Consider the following 19,016-nt stretch of genomic DNA (forward strand, 5'->3'; position numbering starts at 1 on the left):
TGAAAAATTATAGGGTCAGGATGATATTAGTCGGTTAGAGTTGAGTCCTCATAGGGTTGAGTGGTCCCCTGGATTATAATATTTAATCCAATGGTTAGAAATAATGAAAAGAGTTGATCCAAAGGCTAAAAAAACTGGTAGCAATAATAAAATTTTGTACTAATAGTAGCCCAGTCAACTCTATTATATATATATATATTAAAGATATATAGTATTAAATTCTAAAAATTGTTTAAGTATCTTATTTTAAAAAAAGCGGTGAAAAATTTACCATATTTAAAAAGCAATAATTCGTTTGCCGCATAAGCTTAATTTATAAATAAAAAATTTTTTAAAAATAGTTTAATAATTATAATTTTTTAAGTCGATTAATTAACAAAATTTCACTTCGGAAATAAATGGGAATTGAGTATGATCTGTTTGTTTGAGAAGGTGGAGTTCAGATTAGATATTTGAAAAAACTATAGCTCAAATAAAGATTTTTTTGTTTTTATTTGTTTGAATAGTTATGGAACTGAAATTTTCCAGTTTTATTGTTTATTTAGCAAAAAATAAATAACGTACAAAATTAGAGATGTAAAAAATGCATAATATTTTTTACATTTTTTTTCATAATTGGCTTCGGCCTGGAATGGGAAGAAGTCAAATTACACTATGGGCATGCAGGAATCGAACATCCATAATTCACTCTAATAAGCGTATAGACACAACATTCATGGGTCTCGATTGTAACTTGACCCAACCAGATCTCCTGTCATCTCGAACGTAACTCTGCCCAACTTGGCCTCCCACCATAGGGAGGAATGGGCATGCAGGAATCGAACTCATGACTTCTAGCTTTGATACCACTTGTTGAATCGTTGACGCTAACCGTTAATCCCAAAAACTTAAGCTGCACTTTAAGCGTATAGATACAACATCCATGGGTCTCGATTGTAACTTGACCGAACCAGATCTCCTGTCATCTCGAACGTAACTCTGCCCAACTTGGCCTCCCACCATAGGGAGGAATGGCCATGCAGGAATCGAACCCATGACTTCTAGCTTTGATACCACTTGGTGAATCGTTGACGCTAATCATTAATCCCAAAAACTTTAAGCTGTTTAGAAATACGCAACCAATTCACTTAAAGCATATAGGCACAGCGCCCACGGGTCTCCATTGTGACTCGGCCCAATCAGCCTCGCGCTACTTCGAACATGACTCAACCCAATCTGACCTCTCGCCAGTTCAAAGGTGATTCGGCCCAACTTGGCCTCCCACCACAAGTTAGGATGTTGACACATTTAAGCCAACACAATATCTCAGTAAGTTACTTAGTTGTATCATATAATTTTAGTATATAATAATAATGATGGAATAGTAAAGGTGCTAGATTAAGTGCTATAATTTTAAACTTTAAAAAGATAAAATAGAGATTTTTAAATGAACAAGGGAGGGGTTTTATGCATTTTACCCATTAAATTTTTAAGAAGACAAAATATAAATTTTTGAGCATTTAATCTCTAATTCATCCAAACACTACAATAGGGAGTGAGTTTATTTAATCCCCCTCTTAACGGGTTATTCTAGAATAACCTGTTAAGAGGGGGATTTGTTGTTCCACCCTTTTGGTGGAATAACAAATTTTTTTCTTTATACCTCTACTAGTTTAATAATAAAATATTATTAATTAATATATTATATATATCATTTTATTAACTAATTAGCTAAATTAAAAATTAACTAATTTAATAATAAAATATTAGCTAAATTAATAATTATTTATTAGTGTGTTTATGCAATAACTAATATCTTTATTGATTAATAAATTAATATTTTTACCAACATAACTAATTAATTAATTAATTAATAACTAATATATTTATTTATTAGCCTAATTTGTAACTTATTAAATTATTTATAGTTAGATAATTTATTAATTAAGAGTACTCATGGTTAATTGATTAATGATTAATTAATCTGGTAATTAATGTATTAATTAACATTTATGATTATCTAATAATATTCATGATAAATTAATTTTTTTAAATTATAAATTTGAGATTTTAAAATTTTAAAATTTAATTTTGATTTTTAAAATTTAAAAGTTTATATTTAAATTTAAAAATATAAATATAAAATATAAAAATTCTAATTCTAATATAAAGAAAAGAATAATATTATTATTTTTTATTTATCTACCCACTTTAATTCTTATTCCATCTTACCTAACCAAACGTTATTTTTCTTATTTTCAGGAATAACCTAATTTTCATTCAAACGCAAAATTGATCTAATCCCCGCGTATACCTTAATTTATACCTATCTCCCGCGTATACCTTAATTTATACCTATCTCCAGAATACCCACTTTTTGCTTATTCTCGAACCAAACGATACCTAAGCTAATAGAAAAAAGATTTTTAAGATTTTGTATTCAACACTGCTTAGCTTAGGTGGGAATTTTGGTCTAAGACATGTAACTTCGAATTAAATTGGCGATATTTGAGTAAAACTTCGAGCTTAAAAACTCCTGCTCTGGTACTCACAAAATAATCGTGTTTCTGAAAGCTTAAGCTAAGAAAAAAATTTTTAATCATTTATATTTAACACTATCTATTAATTCTCTAAGAATTAGCTTATATTAATATATCCAATAATTTCTTTATGGCTCAGATTTCGAGGTCCAAAAAAAAAAAATATATATAATATATATATATAATATATATATATATATATATATTTGGATTGCTGTTGCTGAAACTTATCTGATGGCATATGGCAGACCTCTGTTGCATTTTGTTACGCATGAGGGACATGTCAATGATAAATTCATACAAACTACTAGATCAAATCACAATCATTGTTTTAAGCTCTAACGAAAACTCGATTCTTTAATTCTCCCGTGCGACGAATCAAAGCAATACCAAAACCATAAAGCATTAATCCATCTAATGAAAAACTCGTAATCGTCGACAGTTTAAGATAGTTCCATCCAGCATGTAGGCCAAGATTACAAACTATGACTAGAACATGAAACGAAGGATCGAACACAGAACTCGAAGATAAGCTGCAGATCGAACACAGAACTCGAAGATAAGCTGCAGTTACGCACGGCGTTTTGTATCAGAACTCGCAGTATTCCGTCAAGACGAGCTGAAAGGTGCACTTATCTCCCTCTTCTAACTTATTCACTGCAGAAAACTCCTTCCACCCCGACAGCAATCGGCTGTCGCTTACGCCGTGCCACAACTTCACATGCCATGATCTCCTCTTCGGATCTTCGAGCACCATCTCCTCCTTCCTCGTGAGTCTGTTCGAACGCGCAAAACTTCCTCGGCACGCTCTACATCAAGTAGTTCTGCACCATTTAAGCATAAACACTCGATGAATCGAAATTAAACTAGCTCGACTTTACGAACTGACCATGTGACCGCAGGAGAAGTTGTAAGGTCTAATGATCTTCTCAAAATGAGGTACGGTTCTCGCACGGTTGTTCTTCGTCGCTGATTTATCCGTCGCCAGAAAACCTGGCGGAGTCTGCAGCTGTTCTTTCGGTGCTGTCGGTTTCCCTCTCTTTCTGCGACCTGTCGAGAGATTCTGCCAATCATCTGAGTTACACATACCTGCTGATATGAGAAGATTAAGTAACTGCTCAGAACAAAATGAAACCAGCAATTAGTCCTCACCGTCGCAAACATCTTCGAGGATCTCATCTTTTGCGCCGAATGATCTTTTTTCTGAGATTGCTCTATCATACTGTTTGCGACATCCAGTTACGTCGAACACCTTGACCTTGAAGACCATGTTTCCCTCGTAGCGAAACAAGAGGAAGTCGCCCGCGGTAAAATCGTGGGCTCGCGAGAACTCTCGCCAACCGTTGCTGAAGTGCGTATTGTCATCTGCATCTTTCTCTAGGGCAATGTGCCAAAATTTGCCGAGAGGGCTGAACAGAGTTGCAGTTCCATTGTGCTGATGCATGAGGAGCTGCGCAATTGCATCAGGAATCGGCTGCAGTAAGATGAATAGGGTGATTCAGTTTACTAACTTTTCGACACATAATTCGAATACTGGTTTTACGCGAAAATTAACTCTCTGATTTGAATTGATCATTCATATACTTCTGCTGCTTTCATTTGCATGAAAATCTGCATGCAGATGATCACAGATCGAAGTCTGTAAAAGTTCGAGATTAAAGGCCTGAAATTCTGAGCATGAAATTTTCAGATCTGATGTACAGACTGCGAATAATTTTATGTTAAAATCATATTCTGAAGCTACCAATACATTGATCAGATATGAAATAACTGTCCCTTGAAATCCTTTGTGAAAATTTCTTATGTGATTAGAAACAAGGAGTTTGATGTTTAGTCGATTTGTTTTTTTTTTAAAAAAATGAACTCAGTTAGGAATGTAAAGCAACTAGAATTCGAATTTGAGACCTCAGGTACCAACCAGTAACCCTTAGTCAACTGTGTTAGGTACGGTCGATTGCTCCTTAAAAAGTCTTGGTTTATTTCCATAATTTGGCATAATAGTATATTTTAAGTAATTTATTTTATTCTCGAAAAATTTTACTTGAAAATTAGATATACTATTTTATTCTAAACATTTAATCACACTCCTGACTACAAAATACTGAAAACTTCTTAAGTAAACTAAAGAAATTTTCTGAACAAGATATTCATGCAACGCCAATCGTTTTAGTGCAAGTGGTAAAGTGTTTGATGGTTAATACTCGAGGCTCCAAGTTTGAAATCTAGTTGCTTTACATTTCCAGCTAAATTTATTTCTAAAAAAATGAATGAAGCGGAAGCCTACTACATTTCTCTCTCTCCAAAAAAAAAAAATTCATACATCCAAACCAGATTTACACATACATGGTTTCATAAATAAACTATTCAGAGGTTAATAGTTTATAGAACACATTGTACAAAAACCCACCTCACTTCCCCTTCTCAATTTCCTAAGCCATTTTAAGCCAAAAGCAATTTCCAGAAGCTGGAAAATTACTATAAAAGGAGGAGCACTACTTTAAGCTAAGAAAAAAAAATAATCACAATTATGGTGATAATTTCAGAGTATCAGTGATACATGATGAATGAGGTATACATATTAAAGAGTAATCACTAACTAGTAAGAGAAAAAATAAGAAGAAAAAAGAAATATGTATTAATTACAGTACCAGCTTTTCCAAGAACTCTGGTAGAAGCACTTTCACAAACTGTGGCTTATTATGGGACCCCATGATACTGAACTCCACTTGTTAATTGTGTGTGGGCACTGGGGATATATATATTTTGCACATCACAAAGAAGTGTTTTTTTTTTTTTTTTTTTTTTTTTTTTTTTTTTTGGTGTGTGTGTGAAAACAAATGAGTTGGAATATGGGTGCAGTAAAAGGCTTGTTTCACATGTGAAAGGTTGTTTTTATCTAATTATTGTCCTTTTGCTGCTGCAGGAAACTGTGTGACACTTGCTTTACTAGATGCTTGCTATTAATATATAAGATAAACTTCAAATATCCCCACTATGGTTTCACATTTTTTGACTTTTAGTACTCTATAGTTTAAAGTATATCAGGTTAGCCTCTGTGGTTTCGTACTTTCTCACTTTAGTACCCATTAGTTTAAAGTGTATCAAGTTAGTACCTTGTGGTTTCATTTTTCTCTTTTTATTATCCATTTCACTAATTTATGTCGTTAAATTAGTGACAAAGTTAAAATTAAAGGGTACTAAAGTGAATATTCGATAAATCTAGGTAGAGTATCTGAAGTTTTTTTTGTATATAATTTAACGAAATATTAACGAAGTAAAAAAAAAATCAGTGACAAAGTTAAAACTAAAGGGTATTAAAGTAAATATTTGGTAAACCTGGGTAGGGTATTTGAAGTTTTTTGTATATAATTTAACGAAATATTAACAGAGGAGCCAACAAAAAGAGAACTTAAACCACAGGGTACTAAATTGATGCACTTTAAACCACAAGGTATTAAATTAATTTTAAATATAAATATTAAATTAAAATAAAGTCTGAATCTGTATTTTGAATTTAACTGGTTATTGGTGGCATAGTTTATTTTTAATTGATTTATTTTTTAAATTTAAGGGCTTTTTTTGCATTTAGACCCCTGACAAATTTTTATTTCAAAAATAGTCCTGTCAAAATTTAATTTGCAAAAATGGCCCTCGGCCTGCCACGCAGGCGCCACGTCAACGCCACGCGGGCAGGGCTGGGCCCGTGTGTTAAGTTGAACACGGTGAACCATTCACCGTGTTCAAACACGGTGAATGGTTCATCGTGTTTAGTACGTATTTTTTGTTACCTATTTTTTGTATATTGAAAAGTGGAATAAGGAGTAGGGATGTCAATAGATATGGATATCCGAAATATTACCCGAATTCAAACCCGAATAAATTATATATATACATATATACATAATTTATTTTTATTTATTTATACAATATATAAAATATTTAATAATTTTATTTCTTAGATCTTCATCCAATCCAGCGGGTTTTAAAAATCTATACCGTTGGATAAAGATCTAAGGAATAAAAATTATTAAATATTTTATATATTGTATAAATAAACAAAAATAAATTATATATATATATATATAATTTATTCGGGTTTGGATTCGGATAATATTTCGAATATCCATATCTATTGACATCCCTATTCCTTATTCCACTTTTCAATATACAAAAAATACGTAAGAAATACGGTGAACCATTCACCGTGTTTAGACACGGTGAATGATTCACCGTGTTCAACTTAATACCCTGGCCCCAGCCCTGCCCGCGTGGCGCTGACGTGGCGCCTGCGTGGCAGGGACAGGGCCATTTTTACAATTTTAATTTTGATAGGGCTATTTTTAAAATAAAAATTGCTCAGGGGGCTATTTGCAAAAAACCCCTAAATTTAATTTGTTTCTAATCCAATTTAGTTATGCTATAAATATTTTTTATATGTGTTCCATAATATACAATTTTTAACGTATATCCAAAATTTAAAAATTAATTTGATTTTAAAATTTAAATTAAATTTGAATTTAGATTTACATATTTGAATCAAACTCAAAATCTAAAGTTAATTTTGAATTCATTATTTAAATTTAAATTATTGCTTTTTTGGTAGGTATTTTTAAACCGTTCATTTTTTTAAACATGACTTATTTTTAGTTAGTTAATTATATAATTTTTTTATAATGTATATAAAATATTACTTTATTTCATCTAAGATTCCGTTTGTCAATAAAAAATTTTCTTTCTACCTTTTATATATAGTATAAATATGTCACGCCCCGGATTACTCTTTTTTCCGGGCACGCTAACAGACCCGCCATATATATAGAAATTTTTTCTGTATACGAAGCAAAGCTGTATCTGTATCTGTAAACAGACAACACTACAACCAGTAGTATAGAGCTGCTGAAATAAAACATAAATAAGCAACTGAGATTCACTATACATATATAACCTCCCAGTGTACAAAAGATCACTCGCTCCAGTGAGATACAACAGCAGTATGTATAATAACCCAAAAACTACAACTACTTTTAGCTGGTGCTCCTCTAGCTCTGTGACTCGTCAGGAAGGGCTTTAACTCGCAAAACCCTTGCCACGATCAGTCCCCGCAACCGCAGCAGCCGAAGAAGAAAGCTCTGCAAAAAGAAGGGAAGCAACTGGGCGTGAAAACTACTGCAAAAACAAGTAGTCCTCAGTGGGTACCGCCCTCAAACTCTTCGGCTCACCCACCAAGCCTACAGAAGGTATGCTCAAAGATAATAAAGGAACTGAAAACAACCACCGCTATATGCTACTATACTATCATAATCCAAATACTAACTATCTGTAGAATAAAGCAGTCTCTGACCCAATCTTACTAAGGACTGTGAATACACCCATCCCAGGGACAGTGAATACACCCGTCCCGCCTGTCGAAGCTATACAGCTATCTCAACGCTCAGCCCCCCGTGGAGAGCAAGTCCAACCAGGACACAACGACACCAACGCAAACGCACAAAGCCCGACTCCGGAGTGGCACTTATGGGCACTAACCAACCGAGTATGTAAGCGTATCTCTGTCGAGCTCAATTAGGCTACAGTCAAAGTAAACAGGGTCTAACAACCCAACTCACGTGCCCTCGGCACAATCTGAGGCAAATACGGTAATCTGGGTCCACCGTCAATCTCAACGGCACTCGACAGTCTGGAATAGTCTAAACACTGCTGTAAAAATAAGCTTGGCATCCAAGCACGAGCGTAAATCATTCTACACTATTATGGGTATCCACCGCCCACAAATTACGGTGATACAAACAAACTACGGTTCCTAGAGCTAAATCTGGTAGTTTTAATATATGACAGTGTAGAAACGCCAATTTTCGCCTAAGTCAAATCTAAGTCTAACATGTATATTTAACTAACATTTTAAGCTCCAAAACTCAGATTTCATAAGTATGCAAATCACTAGTTTGAGTTAATTACATGAAATATAAAAGACTAAACATACATGCTGTCAACTACTAAACTTAGGAGGAGAATCCGATGATTAACCCACCTCTAGCGCTAATCCACGGCAGCGAGGGGTCGCCGGAAAAATCCTGCCAAGAACAGCAACAATCCAGCAACAAGCTCTCTATGGGTCTACACACAAAATCACCAAAACTTTATCAATCTACTAAAATTCAACACTTAAGCTTAAATTTACCTTAATCTCAATGTCAACTTCACCTTCCAAGCTTCAAATCTGGTGAAGTAGGGTTCCAAAACCAGTGACTATGATGGAGTATCAATCTAAGGTTGCAATTCCAGCTCCCTCCAAGAATTAGTTCAAGAAAACCAAAGAAACTCAATTTTAGGTCCAAAATACCAACAGCTCAAAAAAATACGAAATTGACTATACAAACCTCAATCAATGTCTGTCAAAATAGGTTCCACGAAACCTCCAAGCAGTCAGTTAACCACCAAATCAAATTTCGCAGCAATCTGACTTTCCTACGTTGCACACGAGCCAAAACGCCAAAGGTCGCTGCTGGAATTCTGCTGATACTGCAGTCCTCAAGCTTCAACTGTGAAATTTAGAGAATTTAGAGGGGTTGGAATGCAAAATATGGCTTCTTTGTGAAAAAGGAAGGAAAAGAGCTCACAGGGGTCGAGTTCCATCTATTTATAAGGAAGTAGAAGAGTCAGATAAGCCCCAAGAACAAAGGACACTAACCTGCTGTCCCAGGAGAAACGGGCGTTTTCGGGCGCTTGAAACCATGTTTTGGGCATTCGAAACCTCCAGGCTGCACAAATACTCCTCTTCGGTTCCTCCGCCTGCGGTCTGCTGTGCCCCTAACGTGGTCCGACGGAACTCACCTACCACAAACACGTGTCGGCACAAACGATACTCACGATGTAAGTTTTCGGACCCACTTCAGGGCGCCCGAAACCAGAATCCGAATTGGCTTTCAGTTCTGCTCAAACCAGTACTCAAGTTCTGGGCGACCCAAACTCAGTTCTCGGCGCCCGAAACTGGCAAAACTCCAATTTTGCTTATTTGAGTGCGCCGAGTCTATTTCTGCATCCATTTCGTGCATAAACGACTCCGACTCAGTCCGACACTCTCCAGATGTGTCGACCAATCACTAATACTATAGTCAATTCTATCCAAACCTCCGGAACACTACAAAATAAGTCTCATTCTCATAGGATAAATTGCACGTTAGTCCTCAAATTATGATCTATTGCACACTATAATCCTTAAATTTTAATTTATTATAATTTCTAGGGTAAACTTCAAATGCCACCCTTGTGGTTTCGCAGTTTCTCACTTTAGTACCCTGTGGTTTAAAGTGTGTCAATTTAGTACCCTGTGTTTTCATTTTTCTCTTTTCGTCAGCTCGTCCGTCAACTTTTCGTTAATCATATACAAAAAACTTCAGATACTCCACCTATAGTTTATGGAATATTCATTTTAGTACCCTTTAGTTTTAACTTTATCACTAATTTAACAAAAAAAATTAATGGAGAGGATAACAAAAAGAGAAAAAATAAAATCATAGGGTACGAAAGCGATACACTTTAAACCACACGGTACTAAAGTGAGAAAGTGCGAAATCACAAGATTGGTATTTGAAGTTTTTCATAATTTTTAACTTGAACTTTGTAAATTATTGCAATAAAGTCCTGTAAACTTAGTTGACTGAATATTGATAAATCACTGATGCGAAAGTGATGTGACAATTTACTTATTATCATATGATCAGTCATTATATTGCTATATCATTTTCACATTAGTAATATATCAATATTAAGTCAGCTATATTGTACCACAATCAGCAAGTCTGAAACAAAAATTATAACGAATTAAAGCTTGAGGAACAAAGTGTCACGCACTTTATTGTTTGAGGGCCAAATGTGCAATTTGGCCTAATATACACGGAACATAAATACTAAGCCAATATATACAAATTGTAGGGCTCGCACTTTGCGTAAGGCATATATTACTAGTGAAGTAATCTGCACAATGCGATAGACAGATAATAGGAAAAAATAAAAATTTATGGGAGAAATGAAAACATGGAATATATATCCTATAATTGTTGAGAATGGGACAGCTGGCGATGACACTGTAAGCCGTTTTTGTCGAGGACACATAAGGAGCAGCGGATGGGTGTCGAAGGGTTCTGAGAGGCGAGCAAGAGGAAAGTGGGTAGAGAAAAAAAAAAAAACCCCTAAAATTATAGGTAGAGAGATCCAAAATCGCAACGTAGATGAGGTGAGGGGAGAGGGAAAGAGGCCGCTATTGGTTTGGGAGATAAAAAAAAGTAAGAGATGAGAGGAAAAAGAAAATAGAGAGACAAAAAGAGTTGAAGGATGCAGCTGTGAGGAAGAGAAAGAGTTTTTCTAACATAAAAAATAATATAAAAAAATTTAAAACAAACAGTGGGTTCCACCACCCTGAAATGAAGGTGATATATCCACATTGAATTTGGTCATGAGAAATCATATATAGGTACTGATAAAGATTTCATCCAACTAAGACATCTATATACATATATGAATAGCCAGTTTTGATACACGTGGCATGAAGGGGAGCGGGGGTCAGCGCGAGGGCGGGCACACGCGCGGGAGTTCTTAATTCTGGCTACAAAAAGTACAAATTTATGATTTTTCAGTCTCAGCAAGCTTATAATCGTACGATTTTCTGATAAGAGAGGCTATCACGCCCTGGGACCCAGCGGAAGCCCGCCTGATGCATGTCCAAATCCGCCATATGCCTGCAACATATAAAACGTTTACAACAAAGCGATAATTAAAGCGACAATAAACAAACATCTAGAGATATCAGAGCATGATTGTAACTAGATTCTAAAAGCAAGTGAATAGATAAAAGAACTAAACATCTAACATAAAACATGAAGGTTAATACATCAAGATCTCCAATACAAGTGCTAGATATACAAAAATGGTGGTCTCTACATAAGGGTACAAAACTCTCAACCTCTCCAAATAAAATAAAAGAGCGGTGAACCACCTAATAGCGAAGCTTCTCACGACTAGCTATAAGCAATACCCTTGCCGCGGTCCCGAGCCTCTCCCGGTGTGGAAGGCTCTGTAATAAAAACAACAAAACAGAGGGTGTGAGAACTATTAAACAATAGTTCCCAGTGGACAAGCCACTGACCTCAGCGAAATACACCACTAGGCGATGAAGGCATGAGTAGTAAGTTCTAACATTTAGCGGAATTAAACAACATGTATAATGAGCATGTAATAAATTTTACTAAACTACTATGCCTCTACTTAGCATGAATTTCACATGTATAGGAGCAATTCTAACATGAATGAATATGTATATAAATAGCATGATATCCACAAGTACAACTAGTAAAATGTCAACATTTACTAAATGGTCTAATGTCACATTTCAATTAAATTCAATTTTGTTCCAATCATATAGGACCTACACAAGGGTAGTTCGGCTTGCGCTGTGGTAGTCAACATTCCTACCCTAGGAATGAGCTTCTCCCACGGCATCCCATTTCGGCACCCAATCCCGCACGGGCGAGCATATGTCGCGATGGCAATCTCCAGAGTGCCGGCTTGTGGGGAGCGACCCTCACAAGCATATGCGAATGAGCACAATGGCAAGCAAGCGTAATGATCCGTCTCAAGTCCAATGTCATCATGTCTAAAATATGGTATAAAAGCTAGTGACCCAAAGGTCTATCGCTATGTCATCATGTAGAAATTAAACCATTCACTAGGTTGAATGCCTCTTTATGGCATTTTGTCCACTATGTCCAACATGAGTTCAATGTCCAAGAGCATATTATTCTAGTCATTTTCATTACATGAAACATGATTTCAAGTCGCATAGAAGAATGCTAATCACATGCATGATTACAATACATATATCTCTCTACTACATAGAGGTGATTTTTCATGAAATATAGCACATGTATTTTAAGCATTCAAAAATTTACATATGCTCTATTTAACATTAATATACATGAATTTCTATTTTTATAACAAGAAAAATAACATAGGATTAGTTCACCCATTTCGGTGAGGTTAAACTAGGGATGTAATGTGGGCCGTGCCGGGCCGGCACGACCCACATTTTTCGGGCCGAAACCGGCCACGGGCCAGCCCGGTCCCAAAATCGGCCACGGCACAGCCCGGTCCCAAAACCGGCCACGGCACAGCCCGGTCCCAAAATCGGGCCGTGCCGTGCCGGGCCAAAGTTCTTGGAACCCGGCCCAGCACGGGCCCCCGGCCCGGACTGCACGGGCCGTGCTGGGCCGGGCCGGGCTTAGGGCAAGTTTTTATTTTATTTTATTAATTTTATTTAAAATATTTAAAATTTTAAAAAATAAAAAATAAAATATTAATTTTTTAAAAAATAATATATCACTAAAAAAATAAAATTTTAAATATATTTATAAAAAATATAAAATTTTAAATTATTTTAAAATTTTAAATTTTTTGGACCAAAATACCCTCCCAACAGTCAAATTTTTGACTTTTGGGAAGGGCATTTTAGTCCAAGTCCAACTCCTAAAGCCACAGCCCAACTCTTTGACTCTTGGGAGTCCCAAAGCAACAGCCCAACTCCCAAAGCATTGGGAGTTGGGTGGTGCAGGGCCTTGGGAGTTGTGTTTTACCTAACTCCCAAGTCCCTGCCTCGGCCCGGCTCGGGAGGGCCTGGCCACACGGGCCGGGCCATGCCGTGCCGGGCCGGGCCTGGATACCCTCTAGGCCCGGCACGGCCCAGGCCTATGTCGTGCCGGGCCATGCCGGGCCATGCCGGGCCATCGGGCCGCGGGAGCAAGGCCCAGCACGGCCCGATTTAACTGGCTGGGCCGGGCCGGCACGGCACGCTACAGTACTCATGCCGTGCCTGGCCCGACCCACTCTCGTGCCAGGCCGGGCGGGCCGCGGGCCGCGGGCCGCTCGACCCATTTTACACCCCTAGGTCAAACCCACCAAGAACTCCTTGCGACCCTTTCGTTTGCTCGAACGAAGGTGCCCACAAGTCTCCTAACTCCCTAAAGAAAATTCTAAGAGGGTTAGACGAAACGAATGAACACCCAAAGTATTCATCTTTAACCAACCCAAGAAAAGGGTCAAAACTCACCTTATATGGTGAAAAACCCTCTCAAGTCCCAAATGGAAGCTAGAGCACTTCAATTCCAACCTAAAGGAAGGTTCTAAACCAAGCAATTGAGCTACAAAAGCTACAAATCAAAAATTTCCAAATAAATCCTAGATTTTACATTTCTAGGTTTTCATCTCAAAAACTCTACCAAAACAAGTCTAAAGAGAAGATCTAAGATACTAACCTCTCAATAAGTTCTAATCCAAGCTTGGAATGAGTTAAGATTGAAAATTGATCCTTAAGAAAGCTCCACTCTCTAATCCAAAGCTTCTCTAATGGAGAAAATCCAACATGAAGCAAAGAGGAGAGGAAAAGAAATGTCAATCCAAGCAAAAACCTCTAAAAAAAAAGAGAGAAATCCAAGGAAGAAGGTCTTCACATGGGTTCTCCACGAATTAGGGCTCAAAAGAGCCGTCTAAGGGCTGTTGGGGGGTTATATAGAGATGTAACAATCTCAAAATAACCCTCTAACAATGTGCAGTCTGCACTTGCACTGCGTACCGGTGACACAGGGAAGAGTACCGGTACCAAGCAGCAATCTGCGCAAACCCGAGCCTCGGGTTGGCGAGAAAACGCACTGGGTACCGGTACCAGCTCGATGTAATACCGGTACCAGGTCCAGTACATGTACCAGGTCGATGCAGTACTGGTACTCTGCCATGCAGAGTCAAACTCGAGAGCAGCCCCAATTTCTGCAATTTAGAGGTTTGGTGCTAGGCTTTAAACCTCATTCCTCGAAATACGAGTCATAGGTCGGAATATGGTCAACGACCCTCCAGAATATCTGAAAAAACTTAGAACACAGATCAAACACTCAAATCTCGCAATTTGCGAAGGTCCAGTGTGTTACAGAGGGTGCCATGATAATTCCATCTTAATTCTATAGAATGGAAGGGTACTGCATAAAGATGCCTAAAGTTGAAAATCGAAGCTAAAATATTAGCCGGTGAAGATTTGCTTTAAAAATCAACATCTCTAGGCCTCCCTAACAGTTTAAGAGCATCTTACCACTTTCTAGCACCCAAAGGCCTCACACTAACGTACTGATACAATCTTATAGTACTCATGCATTCTGTCACACCCCGGGTCCCGGCGGAGGCCCGCCCGGTGCGTGTCCAGACCCGCCATATGCCTGCACATATAAGACGTCTACAACAAAACGATATAAATAATAAGAATAAACAAGTATCTAGAGATATCAGAGCAACTAAACAACTAGATTCTAACAACAAGTAGAATGAAAGAAAACTAAACCAATAAGATAAAATATAGAGTAATACATCGCAATGTCTCAAATACAAGTACTACAATGTCCAAAATGGTAGTTTCTATGTAGGGTACAAAACGCTCTCATTCTCTCCAACTAAAACAAAAAGAGAAAATGATCCACCTAGTAAGACCCCTCGCTCGCTAGCTCGAAGCGACACCCTTGCCGCGGTCCTTAGCCTCTCCCGGGACGGAAGGCTCTGTAAGAAAGACATCAAACAGGAGGCGTGAGAACTATAATTTATAGTTCCTAGTGGGCAATTACTGACCTGAGCAAAATGCACCACTAGGCCCAAAAGCAAAGTAGATATAATAAGCCATTAATAAACTGCAGATATGAAAGCATATATAGAAATGCTAACTACTATGCCGCAAATATACATGATGTCAACATGATGCACATCTATTCTATCATGATTCAGTATGCCAAAACATGACTAGTATGCTCTATCAAGGCAACGAAGTATACTATGATGCCACAAGTAATGCTATCAAGTATACTACATGTCCCAATGTCCAATAATCCAACTACCCTATGCTGTCAAGTAGTGATTGTCATATTATAGTTTAATTTCAATGCCTAATCTCAATCAGGACTTACACGAGTGTAGACCGGCTTGTGCCGCCTAATGGTCGCGGGTAGTCCAGCATTCACTAGGAATGTGACTGTCCCTCGATGACCCAGTAGGCTCTCAATCCCGCACGGGCGAGCATATGTCGCGTAGGCCAACTCCGGAGTGCCGGCTTGTAGGGAGTGACCCTTACAAGTATGTGCGAATGAGCATAAATGGCAAGCAAGTATAGTCATCGTCTCAAGAACCTGATCATCATGTCTCTAATATGGTAATAGTCACTAGCAACCCAACGGTCTAGTTCTATGTCTCAAAGTGAAGGTTTAACCGTTCATTATGTCCGCTGCCTCTTTATGGCATTATATCTCATTATGTCCAAATCTTGTTCCAACACTAGTGCCTCTTTATGACACTAGGTTTTACTATGTCCCGAGCACATTCCAAGCTCAATGCCCCTTTATGATATTAGCTTACTAAGTCCATACATATGCCAAGCCCAATGCCACTTTATGACATTAGCTCACTCCTATGCCAAGCATGAGTTCTAAGTCCCAAAGTACAATGTACTTATCATTTTCACTAAATGAATCATGATCCCAATCCAAGTATAAGAATGCTAACTATATGCATGATTCCAACATGAATAGCTCTCTACTACATAGAGGTCCAAATGTGCATTATACATAACATGTGCATATTAAGAATTCTAAAATTCACAAAATATTCCATCTAGCATAAATATGCATGAAATTCTATTTTACGACAAGTATGATCATCATATGAGAATTTTATCTTATTTTGGTGGGGCCAAACCCACCGAGACTCCTCGCAACCCTTTCTTTTCGCCGAATGAAGTTGCCCACTATTTTCCTAGCACCCTAAAAGTAAGAAAAGGAGAGTTAAACGAACGTTACGAACAACCCTAAGTTCGATCATTAACCATCTCAAGAAAAGGGGCAAAACTCACCTATAGAGTGGAAAGCCCTTCATGAACTCCAAATGGGAGCTAGAACCCTTCCAATCCAACCTAGAGGAAGATTCCAATCCAAGCAATTGAGCTCCAAAAGCCCTAAATCAAAAATTCCTATTTTAACCCCTAAATTTCCATTTCTAGGGTTTCTACACATGAAATCTACAAAATCATGGTTCAAATGAGGAATATAAGCTACTAACCTCAAACAAAGCTCCAAACAAGGTTAGAAGTCCACTAAGGTTGAAGATCTTCCCTTCCACAAGCTCTTCTCCAAGCTCCAAGTCTTCATTCATGGTGGAGAAGTACCCACAAGCAAAAAAGAGCAAAAGGGAAAGATCAAACCTCTAAAAATCCCAACAAAAGAGATGAGATACTAAGGGAAATAAAGAGGGGACTCACCTCTCCTCCTTCTCTATTGCAGCACAAAAGCCCCAGCCAAGAGGTGTGGGGGGTTATAAGGTATTGCTACAATTACAAAGAAATCCCTCAAAAACTGCCAGACTGCAGTTTTCAAAGTGTACCGGTACACGAAAAAGTGTACCGGTACAAACCCTTAATACGGGCAAACCCGAGGCTCGGGTCGACAAAAATAGCAATGTGTATAGGTACACATCCAATGTTGTACCGGTACAACCTTTTGTTCCGGTACAACTTCAATGTTGTGCCGATACAACAGCCTGCAAAACCCAACCCGAGAGCAGCCTAAGTTCTTCACTTTGGAGACTTCGGTGCTAAGCTTTAAGCCTCGCTTCTCGGGATGCGAGCCATAGGTCGGAACAGTGTTTACGACTCTCCAGAAAAGGTGGAAAAGCTCGAAACACAGGTCAAATACTCGAACCTCACATTTGCAAAGGTCCAGTATGTTACACATTTAATGCTGCGGTATAAGTATCTGGTGCCTAAGCAGCACAAACAAATATAGAATCCTCAAAAGGGAATCGAGGAAACACAATATAGCTGACACAAGTTGTATAGAGTGATTCTACAGTTTTGGCGAGAAAAATCAACAAGTGTTTGATTGATTAGGTGTGCTTCTCAAGCATAGGTTGCATAATAATTGATAAACTTTCTCTTGTTGTTGTTAATATTTAAAAGAATATCAGAAGTTGCAGACGTTTATGAAGAGCTTACATCGAACGGTGTGAGCTGTCCAGCTTCGCAGGAGCCTAACTCCTTCAAAAGCTGGGATGCTTATCTCCCATACATTTTCTCTTCGCGCCTATAACCTTGTAACAACCTGAAGAATAAAGGAGTAGAGTAGTTAAAGGAGAAGTAGTAAAAATGTCAACTTTACACAGTAAGAGTAGAGATAAGGGCAACAGCAGGGTGGAGAGGAGCGAGCTCGGCGGGTGGAACTCTGGCGGGAAGCGACTACGAAAGGGCTCAGGCACTGACAGAGTAGAACCGGAGGCGACTAGGGCATAGCCGGAGACGGAGACGGAGAGGAGAGGAGATAGGGCAGAAGAGAGATCCGACCCAATCTACAGATTTGAGGGGGAAGTAGTAGGCGGATCCGGCTTAAAACGCGGACCCAAGCCCCGCCGGGCGGTGGGTAGTGCAGAGAAGGCGAACCGAGACCCACTTGTCCGTTTACTAGTGGATCAGGCAGCCCCAAATTCCGGATCGGGGGGAAAAGGCGGACCCAAGATCCGCCGGGCGATGGATAATGCGGAGAAGGGGCGAACCGCGACACAAAATCAGGTGTTTTTGTGTTTTTTTTTTTTTTTGGTGCCGTGTGGCCAATGTGCCATTGCTTATACATTAGAGTTTAATTATTGGACCCAACTTTGTGGCTCTTATTAATTAGAGTTAGTACATACATACGTTGCATTAGCATTGCCACATTTTTATTAAGATTTATTGTGGCTTTCCTTTTTTTTTTTTAATTCATTCAAACTGTAGTTAATTAAGATGGGTTCCTAATTTGTGTTGGGAATAGCTAAGAAGAAGCACTCACTTTCCCAAAAAAAAAAAAAAAAAACAGCTTTCTCTAATGCATAAATTAATTTCTTTTTTTTTTGTTATAAAAGTGATATGTTTTTAGCCATAGTTTTTTCTTTTTTTTGGTTTCATGCATATATAAGTCTTTATGAGCTATGATCCACTCTTTAAAACTTTGAGACATCACTCCAAACAAACAAACAAAAAAAGAATTATTGCATGGGTTGAGCATATAAATACATTGAACACACAATTTTTAAAATTTCTACTATGAATATTTCAAAAATTGCAATATATTAAATTTAAATTTTACACATAAATTCTCGAATATTATTAAATTATAATTTTCAAATTAAGTTTTAAAAATTTTATACATAATAATCGTATTTTATTTGGGGGGTCGTGGCTCGTCCACAGCCGTAAACGTGGCACATGTGACCATCAAACACGTAACGCCACCTCGTCTTTCGTACATGTGGCGCCATCCTGTGGCCCCCAATGCATCGGACGTGGTGGGCGCTTGTACGCGTCGCATGCGCCTTCATTTGCGCCAAAACGTGTGGCCCCTGTTTACTCGACTTGCTTCAATTCCCCGGTACTATTTCGTAGCGTATTTACGAAATGAA

General features: G+C 37.9%; 1 protein-coding gene and 2 long non-coding RNA genes across 6 annotated transcripts; all 3 read right to left on the reverse strand.

Annotated features, from left to right (window-relative positions):
- LOC109720226 (putative B3 domain-containing protein Os04g0346900) lies at positions 3,305-5,233 on the reverse strand. Its single transcript, XM_020247182.1, has 4 exons — positions 5,168-5,233; positions 3,672-3,993; positions 3,409-3,608; positions 3,305-3,343 (listed from the first exon to the last, which is right to left on the reverse strand). The coding sequence occupies exons 1-4, from the start codon at positions 5,228-5,230 to the stop codon at positions 3,329-3,331; spliced, it is 600 nt and encodes a 199-aa protein (XP_020102771.1). The 5' UTR covers positions 5,231-5,233; the 3' UTR covers positions 3,305-3,328.
- Positions 8,721-9,376, reverse strand: LOC109720127. The gene is made up of 3 exons (XR_002218876.1): positions 9,208-9,376; positions 8,897-9,058; positions 8,721-8,805 (listed from the first exon to the last, which is right to left on the reverse strand). It is a non-coding gene; the product is annotated as an uncharacterized LOC109720127 (long non-coding RNA).
- Positions 14,874-18,186, reverse strand: LOC109720109. 4 transcript variants are annotated; one of them, XR_002218869.1, is made up of 6 exons: positions 17,770-18,186; positions 17,581-17,686; positions 16,650-16,914; positions 16,444-16,545; positions 16,294-16,354; positions 14,874-15,104 (listed from the first exon to the last, which is right to left on the reverse strand). It is a non-coding gene; the product is annotated as an uncharacterized LOC109720109 (long non-coding RNA). The 4 variants fall into 4 exon arrangements; XR_002218870.1 differs by having other exon boundaries at positions 16,650-16,732; positions 16,849-16,914; positions 17,581-18,186; XR_002218868.1 differs by having other exon boundaries at positions 16,650-16,732; positions 17,581-18,186.

This window comes from Ananas comosus, linkage group 14 (genome assembly GCF_001540865.1).
Source record: "Ananas comosus cultivar F153 linkage group 14, ASM154086v1, whole genome shotgun sequence".
Lineage (NCBI taxonomy): Eukaryota > Viridiplantae > Streptophyta > Magnoliopsida > Poales > Bromeliaceae > Ananas > Ananas comosus.